The following is a 15,585-nucleotide window of genomic DNA, read 5'->3' as shown; positions in this document are numbered from 1 at the left end:
TCTCTCCCTCTTGATCACCCCCTTCCCTCTCAATTTCTGGCTGTCTCTATCCAATAAGCAAATAAACATACTTAAATTTTTTTTTTTAATTAGAAAATTTGGCCAGGGCTCAGTTATACTGTGCATCTGTAAGGACCTGTGCTCAGTCCTTACAGATGCATCTTTTTTGCTTTTTTTTTTTTTTAAAGAAAATAAGTTGCAGCTAGGAAGGTGGAACAGTGTGAAAGCTTTGGATTTAAAAGCATGAGTTCCCATATTTGTTCCACAGCAGCACATATGCCAGACTGCTGCTCTGGCCTCTTTCTATGCCCTCTCTCTGTTTATATATCTAATAGAATAAAATTAATCTCTTTTTTATTTATTTATTTTCCCTTTTGTTGCCCTTGTTGTTTTTGTTGTTGTAGTTATTATTGTTATGGATGTCACTGTTATTAAATAGGACAGAGAGAAATGAAGAGAGGAGAGGAAGACAGAGAGACACCTGCAGACCTGCTTCACCGCTTGTGAAGCGACTCCCCTGCAGGTGGGGAGCCGGGGCCCGAACTGTGATCCTTAAGCCAATCCTTGCGCTTTGTGCCACGTGCATTGAAGCCGCTGCGCTACCACCAGACTCCCCCAAAATAAATCTTAAAGTCAGCTTTCAGTCTTCATTTAAAATTTTTTTTATTTATTTATTTTTCCCTTTTGTTGCCCTTTTTTATTGTTGTAGTTATTATTGTTGTTGTTGTTGGATAGGACAGAGTGAAATGGAGAGAGGAGAGGAAGATAAAGAGGGGGAGAGAAAGACAAACATCTGCAGACCTGCTTCATTGCTTGTGAAGCAACTCCCCTGTAGGTGGGGAGTCGGGGGCTCGAACAAGGATCCTTACACAGGTCCTTGTGCTTTGCGCCCCCTGCGCTTAACCCGCTGTGACTCCTACTTTCAGTCTTAATTATATGAGCTTTTCTTAACGCATACTTATGCATTCCAATCTAAGTATTTTATATTAGTGTTATCTGAGTCTTGAATGTTTACCAAAGGTTTTTTATCTAAATAAATATGCTGCTGATATCTATAACAATATACCAAAAGGCCTTAATAAGGAAATAGGGAAATCAGGGATATACAAATCAGAATCAGCTAGAAAAACCCAGAATCATGTAAATAAACTTTAATGTATGCCATACTCTTAATACAGAAGGCTCTGACTGCTAGAAATAACATTAAAGTGATAGTCATACACATGAATAATTGTCTCAAAACTGGACAGAAGTATTTTTGTCAGGTGGGAGGGTTGATAGCTTTTGAGAAGAAATAAGAGATCTATTTAATTTACATGTATAAAATAAAAATTTCACAGCTGACCATAATTCTACCTTCTCTAAACCATGCAGTAAGTAGGAAGTTTATAACAGGCTTGTCCAAATACACATAAACATCACAAAATTGACAATAAAATCCCCTTATCTCAAATCCAAACATATTTTTTAAAAATATTTATTTATTTTCCCTTTCGTTGCCCTTGTTTTTTATTGTTGTAGTTATTATTGCTGTTGTTGTTGATGTCATCGTTGTTGGATAGGACAGAGAGAAATGGAGAGGGGAGGGAAAGACAGAGAGGGGGAGAGAAAGACAGACACCTGCAGACCTGCTTCACCGCCTGTGAAACGACTCCCCTGCAGGTGGGGAGACGGGGGCTCGAACCGGGATCCTTATGCAGGTCCTTGTGCTTAGCGCCACATGCGCTTAACCCACTGCGCCACCACCTGACTCCCTCAAACATATTTTTTAAAGATTTTATTTATTTTATTAATGAGAAAGATAGAAGGAGAGAGAGAAAGAGCCACATATAACTCTGGTACATGTGCTGCTGGGGACTGAATTCAAGACCTCATGCTTGAGAGTCTAGTTCCTTAGCCACTATGCCACCTCCCAGACCACCCAAACATATTTTTATGTGCATTTAGAAAACTGGGAAGAAATTTACTAAATGCATGCCCCTGCTTGGTAACCCACTGCACCAACCTATTGTAATAAAAGATCATCACTATTCCTCACCTGCTTTCTCAGCATTAAAACAAAAATTATGAGTGAACAAAAGCTTTTCTGAATGCTTGTTATTATAGGCAAAAAGTTATCTATCTATACATTTTCTTTTTTAAAATATTTTTTATATTTATTTATTTTCCCTTTTGTTGCCCTTGTTTTTCATTGTTGTTGTGGTTATTATTGTTGTTATTGATGTCGTCATTGTTAGGACAGAGAGAAATGGAGAGAGGAGGGGAAGACATAGAGAGGAAGAGAAAGATAGACACCTGCAGACCTGCTTCACTGCCTGTGAAGTGACTCCCTGCAGGTGGGGCGCCCGGGGCTCGAACCAGGATCCTTTGCTGGTCCTTGTGCTTTGTGCCATGTGCGCTTAACCTGCTGCACTACCGCCGGACTCCCACTTTCTATACATTTTCCACATGACCCTTCCAGTATATCTCTAATAAAGTTCTGGGGTTAATACAAATTCCAGTTGTGCTCTGAATGAATCACAGGCAGACAACTTTAACATGTAGCACTGATTTCTATTATTATATAAAGATCTTTTGGCTCTGTCCAAGATGGGTCAGAGACGGTGCTTCAGCTCAGACTGTGTCCAGAGACTTCAGGTGTGGAATGACAACCCTTCAGCTTCATTACTCGGGTGAGACCTTTCCTTTCATAGCATTCTCTAATTCCATCCCAGGTGGATCACTGTCTAACAAAGTCCCAAAACCTAGATATACACCAGGTTCTGTGAGAGAGAGCATATGTTCACACGTATCCATAAACAAGGGCAAAATATATACCTGAAAGCAGAAGTACACTAGAGATTGCAGTGAGTAACTCCCCAACACTTCCTCTCCACTATTCCAACCTTTGGGTCCATGATTGCTCAACAATTTGTTTGGCTTTGTATGTTAACTCTCTTTTCAGCCACCAGGTTCCAGATGCCATCAGGATGCCGGCCAGGCTTCCCTGGACTGAAGATCCCACCAATGTGTCCTGGAGCTCAGCTTCCCCAGAGACCCACCCTACTAGGGAAAGAGAGAGGCAGACTGGGAGTATGGACCGACCAGTCAACGTCCATGTTCAGCGGGGAAGCAATTACAGAAGCTAGACCTTCCACCTTCTGCAACCCACAACAACCCTGGGTCCATGCTCCCAGAGGGATAGAGAATGGGAAAGCTATCAGGGGAGAGGATGGGATATGAAGATTGGGTGGTGGGAATTATGTGGAGTTGTACCCCTTCTACCCTATGGTTTTGTTAATTTATCCTTTCTTAAATAAAAAATAAATTTAAATAAAAAAAAAATTAAAGATCTTTTGGGACAAAATGGATGGAACTGGAGGTAATTATGCTTAGCAAAGTAAGAGGTGATAGACAACTACTGGATGGTTTTACTCACATGTGGAATCTAGAGAACTGAAACATCCAAATTTGCAAAACAAAGAAAAGTAAACAAACTGTCTCTATTAAGACTTTGTGAGAACTATGGTGGTTATTGTTGGGGGGGGGGCAAAGAACTCTAGTGGTGAGCATAGTGTGAAACTAAAGGTCATGTTACATCTTGAATTGTATTGGAAAAGCAACTAAAAGGGCTTGTTAAGAATTTTCCATCCAAGATTTTCCAAGTCATTTTTACAAACAGAATTCTACTTTTTGCTGGACAATTCTAGAATAGAAGTGGCATTTTGGGTGTCGGGCTGTAGCGCAGCGGGTTAAGCGCAGGTGGCGCTAAGCTCAAGGACCGGCATCAGGATCCCGGTTCGAGCCCCCGGCTCCCCACCTGCAGGCATGTCCCTTCACAGGCGGTGAAGCAGGTCTGCAGGTGTCTGTCTTTCTCTTCCCCTCTCTGTCTTCCCCTCCTCTCTCCATTTCTCTCTGTCCTATCCAACAACAACGACATTAATAATAACTACAACAATAAAACAACAAGGGCAACAAAAGGGAATAAAAAAAAAAAACTTAAAAAACAAAAAAAGAAGTGGCAATTTTACTGGTAAGCCTTACAAATTTCTGTGGGCTCTTTATTAATTTAGGATATAACCTATATCCCCTCTAACATATATTCTTATAAAAATATTTTTAATCAATTATCAAATATGTGGAAAATTCAATAGGATCAGAGTTCTATCACCAAATAAATGCTTGATTTGCAAAAGTTCAGGTCCTGTATCTTGAAAAATTTCTTGTGTTCTCTAGTGCTTTGTATTTCATAGTACAGCAACGCCTCCTTCACAACGACTGGTGATCATGTTACCAATTTCTGTCCATGTATCTGTATGAGGATTGTAAACTTCAACTAAGTCCAAGGTACCTGGAGCCAAAAATTCCTGGCTGGAAGACCGACCTCCGGAAACATACAGAAGCCCATTGACTGCCACAACACACATGCCTGCTCTAGGCACATTCATCGAGGCAACTTCAACCCACTTTTCCTGAATAAGAGAAAAATAGCAGTATCAAAAAAATAGTAATAGAGAAAACTGCTGAAAAATAAGATAAGGTAATTCTCTTTTTACATGTTACATTTTAAACTCATAGTTTGGTCACATAAGTAGAGGTTATTTTAAGTGGACTTTCAAATAAGTATAGGCAGAACAGTGAATTTAGAGGAAAAATAATAATAAATATATGATTACAATTATAAATTAGGATCAGGAGGTGATCTGTAGAAATTCTATATAGTTCTCAGACATCACCATAAATCACAGCTGAGCAGCTTTAATAAAAAAAAAAAAAGGGGGGGGAGTGGAGGGAAGGAGGGCAGAGAGGACAAATACACCCTATGTTCATAGCTGCATTATTCATAATAGCCAAAAAGTAGACACAGCCTAAATGTCCATCAACAGATGACTTTATTAAAAAATTATGGGATATAAAGCTGGGGAGATAGCACAGTAGTTATACAAAGAACTTTCATGCCTTAGGCTCTGAAGTCCCAGGTTAAGTTCCTAGCACTATCATAAGCCAGAGCTGAGCTGGTCTCTCATTCTCTGTCTATATCTCTCTCATTAAGAAAAAAAAAGTTATGGGATATATACATAATGGAATACTACCTTGTGATCAAAACAGATGACACTGTCTTTGGGGACACAGTAGATGGAACTGGAGGTGATTTAGCTTAGAAAATAAGAGGTGATGGACAACTACTGGATGGTTTTACTCATTTTGGAGAATCTAAACTGAAACACCCAAATTTGCAAAGTAAATAAACAAACAAAAGCAAACATACTGTCTCTAAGACTTTTGTGAGAACTATGGTGGTTAATGTTGGGAAGGGGGCACACTGAACTGTGGTGTTGAGCACATTGCTAACCTCTGGCCTATGGTGGGGGACACTGTGGTGCTGACCACATTGCTAACCTCTGGCCTATGGTGGGGGGACACTGAACTGTGGTGCTGAGCACCTTGCTAACCTCTGGCTTATGGTGGGGGGACACTGAACTGTGGTGTTGAGCACATTGCCAACCTCTGGCCTATGGTGGGGGGACACTGAACTGTGGTGCTGAGCACATTGCTAACCTCTGGCCTACGGTGGTTTGGGGGACTGAACCTCCCTCCATCAACCTTCCTCTTTCATCCAATCTCATCATAAATAGATATTTAAAAAAAAATGAGTCGGGTGGTAGTGCAGCAGGCGCAGGTGGCATAAAGCACAAGGACCGGTGTAAGGATCCAGGTTCAAGCCTCTGGCATCCCACCTGCAGGGGAGTAGTTTCACAGGCGATGAAGCAGGTGTCTTTCTCTCCCCCTCTGTTTTCCCCTCCTCTCTCCATTTCTCCTGTCCTATCCAACAACGACAACATCAATAACAACAACAACAGTATTTAAAACAATAAGACAACAAGGGCAACAAAAGGAAATAAATATTTTTTTTAAAAGAAAGAAAATGATCAATAGGGGAAACTGATAACATCAACAGTGAACCCTTAAAAAGGAGGGAAAAACCTATGAATGATCAAAATCATAAATGAGAGGATGCACATTACTATAAGTCTTGAAAGAATGTGAGAATATTGAACATTTGAAATCGTCCAACTTACCTCTTCAAAGGAATATTTTTCTACAGTTTGAAGAGCATCTTGAGTTTCATTCCACCCTCCAACAGAATAGATGCAGTCATTGAGTGCAGCCACCCCAAGATAAGCTCTTCTAGTACCCATTGGTGGAAGTGGAGACCAACGTTTGGAAAGTGGGTCATAAACTTCGAAAGAATGAAGCTCTATTCCTTCATTGTTGATGCCCCCAACTACATAAATTAAACCTGAAATGGAAAATTTTTCGGAGTACTATAGAAAATAAAATGTAAGTAGTTATGAAAGTAGTAATTGTGATTTGTATTTGCAGTGTTTACAGACATACAGGGATTTAAAGTAGAAGGGAAAAAAATGACATACCATGCAAATACCAGCCACATTAATAGCAAAGGAAACTTCAGAACAAAGAATATTACTAGAGATAATTAAAAACATATCATGATTATAAAATTCAGGGAAAAATAATAATCTTTCTCTCTTTTTTTTGCCTCCAGGGTTATCACTAGGGCTCTGTGCCTGCACTACAAATCCATTGCTCCTGAAGGCCATTTCCCCCATTTTATTTGATAGGACAGAGAGGGGAGGAGAGAAAGAGAGGAAGAGAGGATAGACACCTGCAGACTTTCTTCACTGCTTATGAAGTGTTCTCCCTACAGGTGGGGAGCCGAGGGCTCAAACCTGTATCCTTGAGCTTTGTACTATATGTGCTTAACCAGGTGCGCCACTGCCTGGCCCCCAAGATATAATAATCTCCATATGTATAATCTTAATAAGAGATTCTGTTATTTTAGTGGCCCAGGAGGTGGTATAGTGGATAGGGCTTTGGAATCTCAAACATACAGTCCCAAGATTGATTCCCAAATTTTATCTGCAGTATCCCAAGTGTCAAGAGTGATACTTTGGTTCTCCTCCACCTTCTCATAAATACACAAATAAGTTAAGCTATAAATATAGCTACATTTAATGTAGCACATATAATATTCTCTGAAGAGAAAATAGATTTTTAAAAATTTTATTTTCCTTTTTTGTTGCCCTTGTTGTTTTTATCATTGTTGTGGTTATTATTATTGTTATTGATGTTGTTGTTGCCAGATAGGACAGAGAGAAATGGAGAGAGGAGGGGAAGACAGAGAGGAGAGAAAGATAGACACCTGCAGGTCTGCTTCACCGCTTATGAAGCAACTCACTGCTTGTGAAGCAACTAACCTGCAGGTGGGGAGCCGGGGGCTTGAACCATAATCCTTAACGACAGTTCTTGCGCTTCACACCATGTGCGCTTAACCCACTGAACTACCGCCTGACTCCCTGAATTTTTATCTTTTAAATAGTTATTTTTTAAAGATCTATTTATTTATTAGTTAATTAGAAACAGGAAAGGAGGGAGTCAAGTAGTAGCACAGTAGGTTAAGTGCATGAGGTGCCAAGCGCAAGGACCAGCGAAAGGATCCCGGTTCGAGCCCCGGCTCCCCACCTGTAGGGGACTCGCTTCACAGGCGGTGAAGCAGGTTTGCAGGTGTCTTTCTCTCCCCCTCTCTGTCTTCCCCTCCTCTCTCACTTCTCTCTGTCCTATCCAACAACGACAACATCAATAACAACAATAATAATAAAAAAGGGCAACAAAAGAGAAAATAAATAAATATTTAAAGAAAAAGGAAAGGAGAGAGAAGATAAAATATACAAGTCAACAAAAGGGGGAAAAAAAATAGCCTCCAAAACAGTGGATTCGTAATACAGACACCCAGCCCCATCAATAACCCTGGTGGCCAAAAAAAAAAAAAAAAAAAAAAATTGGAAACAGGTCTCTATTTCCCATCCCTTCTCAGTTTCTCTATGTTTCTGTCCAATAATAAATAAAATAAACCTTTAAAAGATTTATTTTATTATTACATTTGAGAGATAGAATTTCACCTGACTCTCACATAGTGAGAGGGAGAGAAGCCAGAGCATCACACTTGTTATAGGTGCTGCTGGAGATCAAATTGGGAACCTCAGACATATATATCTAGTACTCTCCTGGTTGAGCCACCTACCCAGTCAAATTCTCTGCTTTACTTTATGTTAATGTGAGCAATAGGTAGACTATCACTAAACATAACTGTATCATGTTTATTTTATTTATTTCTGTTGAGGTAAGAGTCAGAGAGAGGGGGAAGAGCACAGTACCAACTGTTCCTTCAATATTGAATCTAGCATATGACAACGCAACACACTATCCAAGTGAGCTATTTTGCTGGCCCAGGATTATGTCATTTATACTTTATTTATGTATTTAGTTATTTATTATTGGTTGTTGCTTTGGTATGCTGGGACATTATATTTGTTTGATTCCACTGCTCCTGAAAAACTTTTTCTTTTTAAATGTAAGATAGAGTGAGGGCCCAGAAGGTGGTACATTGAGTAGGGTGCTACACTTGGAAGATTAACGTCCTGAGTTCAATCCCCATCATCCCAAGTGTATTAATAATTTTTTTTTTTTTGCTGCCAGAGTTATTGTTGGGGCTCAGTGCCTGCACTACAAAATCCTCTGCTCCTGGCAGCCATTTTTTCCATTTTGTTGTTGTTGTTGGGTAGGAGAAAAGAAATTGAGAGGAGTGGGGAAAAAAAGACACCTGCAGAGCTGCTTCACTCACTGCTTGTGAAGTGACCCTCCTGCAGGTGGAGAGCCCCAGCACGAACCAGGATCCTTCTGTAGGTCCTTGTGCTTGGCACTACGCAAGCTTAACCCAGTGCACCACCACCCAGCCCCCTATACATAAAAATTTTAAAATAAATAAGTTTAAGATAGAGATAAAGAGAAATATAGGGCAGGGGTAGATAGCGTAATAGTTATGCAAAGTAGTCTCATGCCTGAAGCTCCAAAGTCCCAGGTTCAATCCCCATACCACCATAAACCAGAGTGGATAGGCGCTATACACCTGCCATGTATGGTGTATTTATATGGTGTCAGGGGCTAAAACCCAAATCTTCATACATGGTAAATTATGCATGCTACTATGTGAGTTATCTACAGGCACTGAGCCCCAGCAAAAACCCTGGAGGCAAAAAAATACTATCAAATAAAAAAGAAAACCAGTGAAGATTGCTTTTTGTGCTTTTTTAAGATGTATTTATTTTTTAAATTTTATTTTTAAATTTGATTGGCTAGAACAGAGAAGTTGAGAGGGGGTGGGGAGATAGAGAGAGAAAAAGACAGACACCCGAAACACTGCTTCACCACGAGTGAACCTTCCCTCCTACAGGTGGGGACTGAGGGCTTGAACCCAGGTCTTTGCACATGTTACCAAGTGTGCTCAACCAGGTGTGCCACCACCCAACCCCTTTTTAGATTTACTTATTAGCAGGAGAGGGAGAAAGAGAGAGAGAGAGAAAGAATCAGAGCACGACTCTGGCACATGTTATACAGGGATTTAGCTGCTGCACCACCTCCCAGACTAAAAGATTGTTTTTATATTCTCTCCTTACTTATGCCTAACTACTAAGGCCTGCATGGGAGTGAAAATGATAGTAATTGATGATAATCCATATGCCAGTTATTTTTATCTATCTGGAATTTTTTTATTTTTTTTCTTTTTTTGCCTCCAGGGTTATTGCTGGGGCTCAGTGCCTGCACTACGAATCCACTGCTCCTGGAGGCTACTTTTTCCCATTTTGTTGTCCTTGTTGTGCTTATTGTAGTTGTTATTGTTGTCATAGCTGTTGTTGGATAGAACAGAGAGAAATGAAGAGAGGAGGGGAAGACAGAGAGAGAGGGGGAGAGAAAGATAGACACCTGCAGACCTGCTTCACCGCCTGTGAAGCGACGCCCCTGCAGGTGGGGAGTGGGGGCTCGAACCGGGATCCTTATGCCGGCCCTTGCGCTTTGTGCTATGTGCGCTTAACCTATTTTTTCTTTTTCTTTGTTTTGCCTCCAGGGTTATCGCTGGGGCTCATTGCTCGCATCATGAATCCACTGCTCCTGAAGGCCGTTTTCCCCATTTTGTTACCCTTGTTGTTGTCATTATTATTTTTGTTATTGCTGTTGGATAGGACAGCGAGAAATCCACAGAGGAGACAGAGGGGGGAGAAAAAGATAGACACCTGCAGACCTGCTTCACCACCTGTGAAGCGACACCCCTGCAAGTGAGGAGCGGGGGACTCGAACCGGGATCCTTAAGCTGGTCCTTGCACTTCGTGCCAGGTGCACTTAACCCACTGAACTATCACCTGACCCCCTATCTAGAATTTTAATTCTAGTGTTGTTTGTTTTGGAAAAGTATTTTGGCAATATAGAAATAAAGATATAAAAGGTCAAAAGGTATGAAGTTTAAAGCAGAACTTTCTTACTGTTAGTATTAATCATTCAATATAATCTTGACACAAATGTACTTTTTTTTTTTTTCCTCCTCCAGGGTTATTGCTGGGCTCGGTGCCTGCACCATGAATTCACCGCTCCTGGAGGCCATTTTCCCCCCCTTTTGTTGCCCTTGTTGTAGCTTCGTTGTGGTTATTATTATTGCCCTTGTTGACGCAATTCGTTGTTAGATAGGACAGAGAGAAATGGAGAGAGGAGGGGAAGACAGAGAGGGGGAGAGAAAGACAGACACCTGCAGACCTGCTTCACTGCCTGTGAAGCGACTCCCCTGCAGGTGGGGAGCCGGGGGCTCGAACCGGGGTCCTTACTCCGGTCCCTGCGCTTTGCGCCACCTGCGCTTAACCCACTGCGCCACCGCCCGACCCCCAAATGTACTTTTTAAAAGACTTTTAAAAAATATGCATTTCCTTTTTGTTGCCCTTGTTGTTTTAATTGTTGTTGTAGTTACTATTGTTGTTGATGTTGCCATTATTGGATAGGACAGAGAAAAATGGAGAGAGGAGGGGGAGAGAAAGAGAGACACCTGCAAACCTGCTTCACCGCCTGTGAAGTGACTCCCCGGCAGGTGGGGAGCCAGGGGCTCGAACATGGATCCTTACGCCCGTCCTTGCGCTTTGCACCACGTGCACTTAACCCGCTGCGCTACCACCTGATTACCACAAATGTACTTTTTTTATACATGAAAATAAGGCCTCAGGAATCGGGCGATAGCGCAGCGGGTTAAGCGCACATGGCGCAAAGCGCAAGGACAGGTGTAAGGATCTTGGTTCGAGCCCTGGCTCCCCACCTGAAGGGGAGTCGCTTAAAAGGCGGTGAAGCAGGTCTGCAGGTGTCTTTCTCTCTCCCTCTCTGTCTTCCCCTCCTCTCTCCATTTCTCACTGTCCTATCCAACAACTATGACATCAATAACAACAACAACAACAGTAATTACAACAATAAAACAAGGGCAACAAATGGGAATAAATAAATATTTTTTAAAAACGAAAGAAAGAAAAAAAGAAAGCCTCAAGCTCAATTTCTGAAAGATATTTTCAGAAAAAATTCACAAAGCAGTTACCTTGCATTTCACAGCATCCAAAATAATAGCGTGGCACAGCCATATTGCCAACTACTTTCCATTTATTTTCATCAGGATCAAATTGTTCAATGGTGTTCCCTATCTCAGCTCCAACCCAGCCACCTGTAACCAAATAGAGAATGTTATTTCTGGGATAAAGGAAGCTTATACATGAGAAATAAAGTCCTTAGAAAATAATCTGCTCTAACAATTTCATATTATAAATGATCACTCCATGACCCAAAGGGATTATTTTGCCAAGATCATTTGAGAAGTTACAATTCAAGGATGGGGAAATAGCATTAGATTTACATGTCTGAGGCTTCCTGTTCAATACCTACCACCATTTGTACTGGAGTGTTGCTCTGGCTTCTCTTTCTTTTTTTAAAAAATTTTTATTGGGAGTCAGGCGGTAGCGCAGCAGTTTAGTATATGTGCTGCTGAAGCGAGCACGTGCGCAGCAGTTTAAGCACAGGTGGCGCAAAGTGCAAGGACCGCCATAAGGATCCCGGTTCTAGCCCCTGGCTCCCCACCTGCAGGGAAGTCACTTCACAGGCGGTGAAACAGTCTGTCTTTCTCTCCCCCTCTGTCTTCCCCTCCTCTATTTCTCTCTGTCTTATCCAACAACGATGACAACAATAACCACAACAATAAAACAAGGGCAAGAAAAGACTATATATATATATTTTTTTTAACCAGAGCACTAATCAGCTCTGGTTTATGGTGGTGCAGGGGATTGAACCTGGGACTTCAAAGCCTCAGGCATGACAGTCTGTTTGCATAACCATTATGCTATCTACCCCTGCCCAATAAATAAATATTTTTTAAAAGCTTTTTATTATATTTATTTATTTATTGAGTAGAGACAGCCAGAAATTGAGAGGAAGGGAGTGTGAGAGAGGGAGAGAGACAGAGAGACACCTGCAACCCTGCTTCACCCTTTGTGAAGCTTTCCCTCTGCAAGAGAGGGCCAGGGGCTTGAACCCTGGTCCTAATATGATATGTGCACTCAACGAGGTGCAGCACCACCTGGCCCTGCTTTTCTTTCTGTCTTACGTGAAACTCTCTCTTTCTTTAACATGTAATAAATATATATATATTTAAATGTTTATTTATTCCCTTTTATTGCCCTTGTTTTATTGTTGTAGTTATTATTGTTGTGGTTGTTGTTGGATAGGACAGAGAAAAATGGAAAGAGGAGGGTAAGACAGAGAGGGGGAGAGAAAGATAGACACCTGCAGACCTGCTTCACCGCCTGTGAAATGACTCCCCTTGCAGGTGGGGAGCTTGGGGCTTGAACCAGGATCCTTACGCAAGTCCTTGCATTTTGCGCCACCTGTGCTTAACCTGCTACGCTACCGCCCAACTCCCCAATAAATATATTTTAAGAAACGTTAAGAATTGGGAGTTGGGTGGTAGCGCAGCAGGTTAAGTGCACATGGTGCAAAGTTCAAGTAAGGATCCCGGTTCGAGCCCCCAGCTCCCCACCTGCAGGGGAGTCACTTCACAGGCGGTGAAGCAGGTCTGCAGGTGTCTGTCTTTCTCTCCCCCGTCTCCGTCTCCCCTCCTCTCTCCATTTCTCTCTGTCCTATCCAACAACGATGCCATCAACAACAATAATTATAAGGGCAACAAAAGGGAATAAGTAAATATTTAAAAATAAATAAATAAATAAATAAATAAATAAAAGTTAAGACTTGTAGTCTAGGAGGTAGCAGAGTGGATAAAGCCTGAGGTTCTCAAGTATGAGGTTCTAGTTCAATACCTGGCATCACATGTGCCAGAGTAATGTCTGTTTCTTTCTCTCTCCCTGTCTTTCTCATTAATTAATAAATAAAAACTAAAAAAGAAAAGGAAAAGGTTAAGACTTTAACTGGGGGAGTCGGGCTGTAGCGCAGCGGGTTAAGCGCAGGTGGCACAAAGCACAAGGACCGGCATAAGGATCCCGGTTCGAACCCAGCTCCCCACCTGCAGGGGAGTCACTTCACAGGCGGTGAAGCAGGTCTGCAGGTGTCTATCTTTCTCTCCTCTCTGTCTTCCCCTCCTCTCCCCATTTCTCTCTGTCCTATCCAACAACGACGACAACAACAATAATAACTACAACAATAAAACAACAAGGGCAACAAAAGGGAATAAATAAATAAAATAAAATATTAAAAAAATAATTAAAAAAAGACTTTAACTGGGTGGTCGGGCAGTAGCACCACCTCCTGGACCACTCTACATAGTTTCTGTTACAGAATTAAAACAATAAAAGCTTCACGCTGCATAGGAAATAGGTTATTTTGCAAAATTACCACTTAAAGCATTTCACATTTCAGAATGATTATTCTAATCATGAGCTTTCTTTTTTTAATTTTTAAATATTTATTTATTCCCCTTTTGTTGCCCTTGTTGTTTTGAGCTTTCTTTTTTTAATTACTATTTTTTTAGAAGATTTTATTTATTTATTTATTTTTTAAAAGATTTCATTTATTTATTAATGAGAAAGATAGGAGGAGAGAGAAAGAACCAGACATCACTCTGGCACATGTGCTGCTGGGGATCAAACTCCGGTCCTAATGCTTGAGAGTCCAAAGCCTTATCATTGCGGCACCTCCCGGACCACAAGATTTTATTTATTTATGAGAAAGATAGGAGGAGAGAGAAAGAATCAGATATCACTCTGGCACATGTGCTGCCGGGGATTGAACTCGGGACCTCATGCTTGAGAGTCCAAAGCTTTACCACTGCGCCATCTCCCGGATTACTTTTTAAAAATATTTATTTATTCCATTTTGTTGCCCTTGTTTTATTGTTGTTATTGATGTTGTCATTGTTGGATAGGACAGAGAGAAAATGGAGAGAGGAGAAGACAGAGAGGGGGAGAGAAAGACAGACACCTGCAGACCTGCTTCATCGCCTGTGAAGCGACTCCCCTGCAGGTGGGGAGCTGGGGGCTTGAACCAGGATTCTTACGCTGGTCCTAATCATGAGCTTTTATTAGACAATAAGTGCATCACTGGACATCTCATCTACATTTTGTCTCCACATGCTTTAGAAATGATTTATTTATTTATTTAACTTATTATTTATTGGACAGAGACAAAGAAATTGAGAGGAGAAAGAGAACAAGAGAGACCCCTGCAGCAATGCCTCTTCCTTTGCTGGTGGGGACAGGAGGCTTGAACCTAGATCCTTATACATTATAAGTATGTTTTACTAGGTTTGCCACCCTCTGATCCCTTTATTTCCATGTCCTACAAAGAACTCCATACTTGAAAAATTTCCAGTGATCTGGGAGGTGGAACAGTGGATAAAGCATTGGACTCTCAAGCATGAGGTCTTGCGTTCAACCCCCGGCAGCACACCAGAGTGATGTCTGGCTCTTTCTCTCTCTGCCTTTCTCATCAATAAATAAAATCTCAAGTGGTCAATGGAATACTACTCAGCTGTAAAAAATGGTGACTTCACCGTTTTCAGCCGATCTTGGATGGACCTTGAAAAAATCATGTTGAGTGAAATAAGTCAGAAACAGAAGGATGAATATGGGATGATCTCACTCTCAGGCCGAAGTTGAAAAACAAGATTAGAAAAGAAAACACAAGTCGAACCTGAAATGGAATTGGAGTATTAAACCAAAGTAAAAGACTCTGGGGTGGGTGGGTGGGTGGGGAGAATACAGGTCCATGAAAAATGATGAATGAAATAGTGGGGGTTGTATTGCTAAATGGGAATCTGGGGAATGTTATGCATGTAAAAAAAAAAAAAAAAAAAAGAAGTAGAAACGCAAAGCAGAAATTGACTGAGTTTGGAGTATGGCACCAAAGTAAGAAAGTAGAAGTATACTAGAGTTAGCAGTGAGTACCTCCCTAATACTTCCTCTCCACTTTTCCAAGCTTTGGGTCCATGATTGCTCAACAATTTGTTTGGCTTTGTATGTTAACTCTCTTTTCAGTCAACAGGTTCCAGGTGTCATCAGGATGCCGGCCAGACTTCCCTGGATTGAAGACACCACCAATATGTCCTGGAGCTCAGCTTCCCCAGAGACCCATCCTACTAGGGAAAGAGAGAGGCAGACTGGGAGTATGGACCGACCAGTCAACGCCCATGTTCAGCGAGGAAGCAATTACAGAAGCCAGACC

At 41.3% G+C, this 15,585-nt stretch overlaps 1 protein-coding gene across 2 annotated transcripts in view; it reads right to left on the bottom strand.

The window, feature by feature from the left end:
- Nucleotides 1-1,136: 1,136 nt before the first annotated feature.
- The window catches only part of IPP (intracisternal A particle-promoted polypeptide), a 365,210-nt gene continuing 350,761 nt past the window's right edge, over nt 1,137-15,585 (bottom strand). For both annotated transcript variants that reach the window (XM_060205966.1, XM_007538465.3), the window contains 3 exons: nt 11,462-11,584; nt 6,060-6,280; nt 1,137-4,451 (listed from right to left, as the gene is read on the bottom strand). In XM_060205966.1, the coding sequence (XP_060061949.1) occupies nt 4,227-4,451; nt 6,060-6,280; nt 11,462-11,584 (569 nt within the window). In that variant the 3' untranslated portion in view covers nt 1,137-4,226. The remainder of the gene's footprint in view (nt 4,452-6,059; nt 6,281-11,461; nt 11,585-15,585) is intronic.

This window comes from Erinaceus europaeus, chromosome 13, assembly GCF_950295315.1.
Source record: "Erinaceus europaeus chromosome 13, mEriEur2.1, whole genome shotgun sequence".
NCBI classification, from domain to species: domain Eukaryota; kingdom Metazoa; phylum Chordata; class Mammalia; order Eulipotyphla; family Erinaceidae; genus Erinaceus; species Erinaceus europaeus.
Note: the sequence above shows the minus strand (reverse complement) of the source record. Positions and strands in the feature narration are given on the sequence as shown.